Source organism: Solanum tuberosum, unplaced genomic scaffold, assembly GCF_000226075.1.
Source record: "Solanum tuberosum cultivar DM 1-3 516 R44 unplaced genomic scaffold, SolTub_3.0 scf01329, whole genome shotgun sequence".
NCBI classification, from domain to species: domain Eukaryota; kingdom Viridiplantae; phylum Streptophyta; class Magnoliopsida; order Solanales; family Solanaceae; genus Solanum; species Solanum tuberosum.
The window spans coordinates 1-2,640 of NW_006240337.1; the positions used below are offsets into that span (position 1 = coordinate 1).

At 30.4% G+C, this 2,640-nt stretch overlaps 1 protein-coding gene across 1 annotated transcript; it reads left to right on the top strand.

Annotated features, from left to right (window-relative positions):
* The first annotated feature begins 6 nt into the window (after positions 1–6).
* Positions 7–952, top strand: LOC102592341 (uncharacterized). Its single transcript, XM_006367955.1, has 2 exons — positions 7–309; positions 418–952. Exons 1-2 carry the CDS (start codon positions 97–99, stop codon positions 688–690), a joined length of 486 nt encoding a protein of 161 aa, XP_006368017.1. The 5' UTR covers positions 7–96; the 3' UTR covers positions 691–952.
* Positions 953–2,640: the final 1,688 nt, after the last annotated feature.

Below are 2,640 nucleotides of genomic sequence, written 5' to 3' on the forward strand. Positions count from 1 at the left end.
CAGGATATACTAGTTGTCGGAGGGCACATCAATCATGCCAACACTGATAAGGGAAATGTATTCAATGTTCCCTCAAATAAATTTGCGGAACTGAACATGTTTCTTGACCCTCTGGCAGCAAAGACAGTTTTGAGTTCAGACCTCAATATCACTCTCATTCCACTTGGCATACAACGGAAATTCAGTGCATTTCCTAAGATTCTTAAAAGACTTCAGCTAACTAAGAAGACACCTGAAGTAATTTTTGTGAAGCGTTTACTGTCAACGTTACATCACCTGCAAAAGACACATCCTAGATACAAGCATATGGTATATAATCCCTTCTTAATTTGTCCTGAAGTCTTTCTTCGTATAGCAACGTACAAATTGATCAGTTTTGTTAGATGCTATAAAAACTTATCAATTGTGACATTTCAGGATATATTTGTTGGAGAAATCCTTGGAGCAGTAATTTTGGCTAGTGATTATTCTGTACTGAAATCAACCTTTGATGTCAAGAAAATTAAAGTCTCTGCCACGGGGTATGAATCTGTAGACGGACAGATAATTATCGACGAAAAGCAAGGCAAATCAGTGAAAGTATTGAAGAATGTGGATCATTTAGGTTATTACAATGTTTTTGCAAATAGACTAAGTGATGAGAAGCAGTCAGCTGTAGTTGGAAGCTTTAATAGGCAGACAAGACTTTGAAGCACACCATCTAATTGAAATATTAAACTGTCAATTCATTAGTAATCAGATAGTAGAGGCCCAAAAATTTACTTTTTTTAAGCCTGTATTTCGAGAATTGAAATGATTGCCCTTGTGAATTTAAGGGCCAATTTTTTTTTAAAAAGAGAACTTGAATGAACATGTTGCATATGTTTCATAATGTATCGTATTGTATTGTATTGTATTTCATTGGACTGTAATGTTTTATGGAAGAGAATTTGAAAACAATGCCTTTGAGGAATTTTGCTCTCAAAATTGATTCAGTCAAAAGTTTCATCACCTCGATCTCCTCTGCAAAATGGAGTTGTAGAAACAAAAAAATGATCACTACAAGATACTGTGATCAGAACTCTACTATTGGATCAAAGTCTCACATATCATCACTTTTGGGCTGAAGCAGTAAGTACAACATGTCACATATTGAACAAGTGTCTAATCAAACCTATATATCCTAAATACTTTCATCTATTTTGATGTAAATGTTTCGTTCATAACAATGGTAAGAAAAACCTTGATAAGTTTGATTCCAGAAGTGACGAAGGTATATTTTCCAGATACTCTCCATCTAGTCGTACATTTAAAGTCTTCAATAAAAGGACGACAAGAAGGAAGGAAGACTATGCGCATAACTATGAAGAGATTGAATCACTATACAAGTGAAGAAATCGTTAGCACAATTGATATCCTGTTTTTTGTTTAATATATTTTAAAATGGTCAAATGGGTGTCTTATCCATACCATAAAGCGTTATAAATTTTTCTAAAGTCTATAAAATCTCTTCACATGTTTTTTTTAATCGCGAAGTCATTGATTAAGCTAATTTGAATTCTCGCCAGATATATTTAAGAAGTATTGTCTATATTTTTAAAACTCGAGACTGTGATTAATGATAAGGAGGAATTCCAACATCTTAATCTCATCTATACTACTCTTTACTATTATGTATTATAATACAAATGTAATAACTCATTCTTTATAATTGGTTATTGTTCTTTGACTTTTACATGCATGTTAAATTGTATAATTTTCAATCTTGATTTTCCTCCATAATATCTTAATTAGGAAATTTAATGATAGGGAGTATATATATATATATATATATTTACCTAACATGACTTTAGAACTTATCCAAGAATTAATAAATATGAATTTTTTTCTCCATAATATCTTAATTAGGAAATTAAATGATAGGGAGTATATATTTACCTAACATGACTTTAGAACTCATCCAAGAATCTATTTATAATCTATATATATATATATAAATCTGAATTTAAAACCGCTGATGTGGCACCCTCTAATGACCAGCATTTGCAATTATTTATTTTCTCCTTTTTTTAAATTATTTCTTCTTTTTTTTTTCTTTAAGCTTTTATTGAATATTAATTAAAGCATAGTATTTAATTCTCTCATTATTAAAACACAAACATAAAAGCTGTAGTATTGCATTAGTGCCGTATTAGTATCACTATGCATTGATGTTGCACGTTTTTTGCAGAAAAAATGATCTATTCTCCTTCCCCATAATTAACATTTATTAATAGGTTAACATAGTAAGCATTAGTGTTGCACGTTTTTTGCCCAGAAAATTCATTGCAATAATCTCCTTCTCCTACCCAATAAATAATATTTATTATAGGTATTAAATATGACACCTTTTCAAATTCTGACACTCAATAAAATGATAGAAATTTAGGAACAAAGCTCCAAAGCTTCCCCACTATGCTAGATGAAAAACCCATGATGCTATATTTCATTAGGTAATATTAATTATTATTTTTATTGGATAATTGTATTGACAAATTTTCTTATATGAATCGAAGAAACATGATTTACTTATTCTTGGTTATACATGGTTTTAGGTGATCTTATGATCTCTTCTCAAGTTTTGCTTATGCATGTTTATTATTATGATTTCTATTGTTGCAC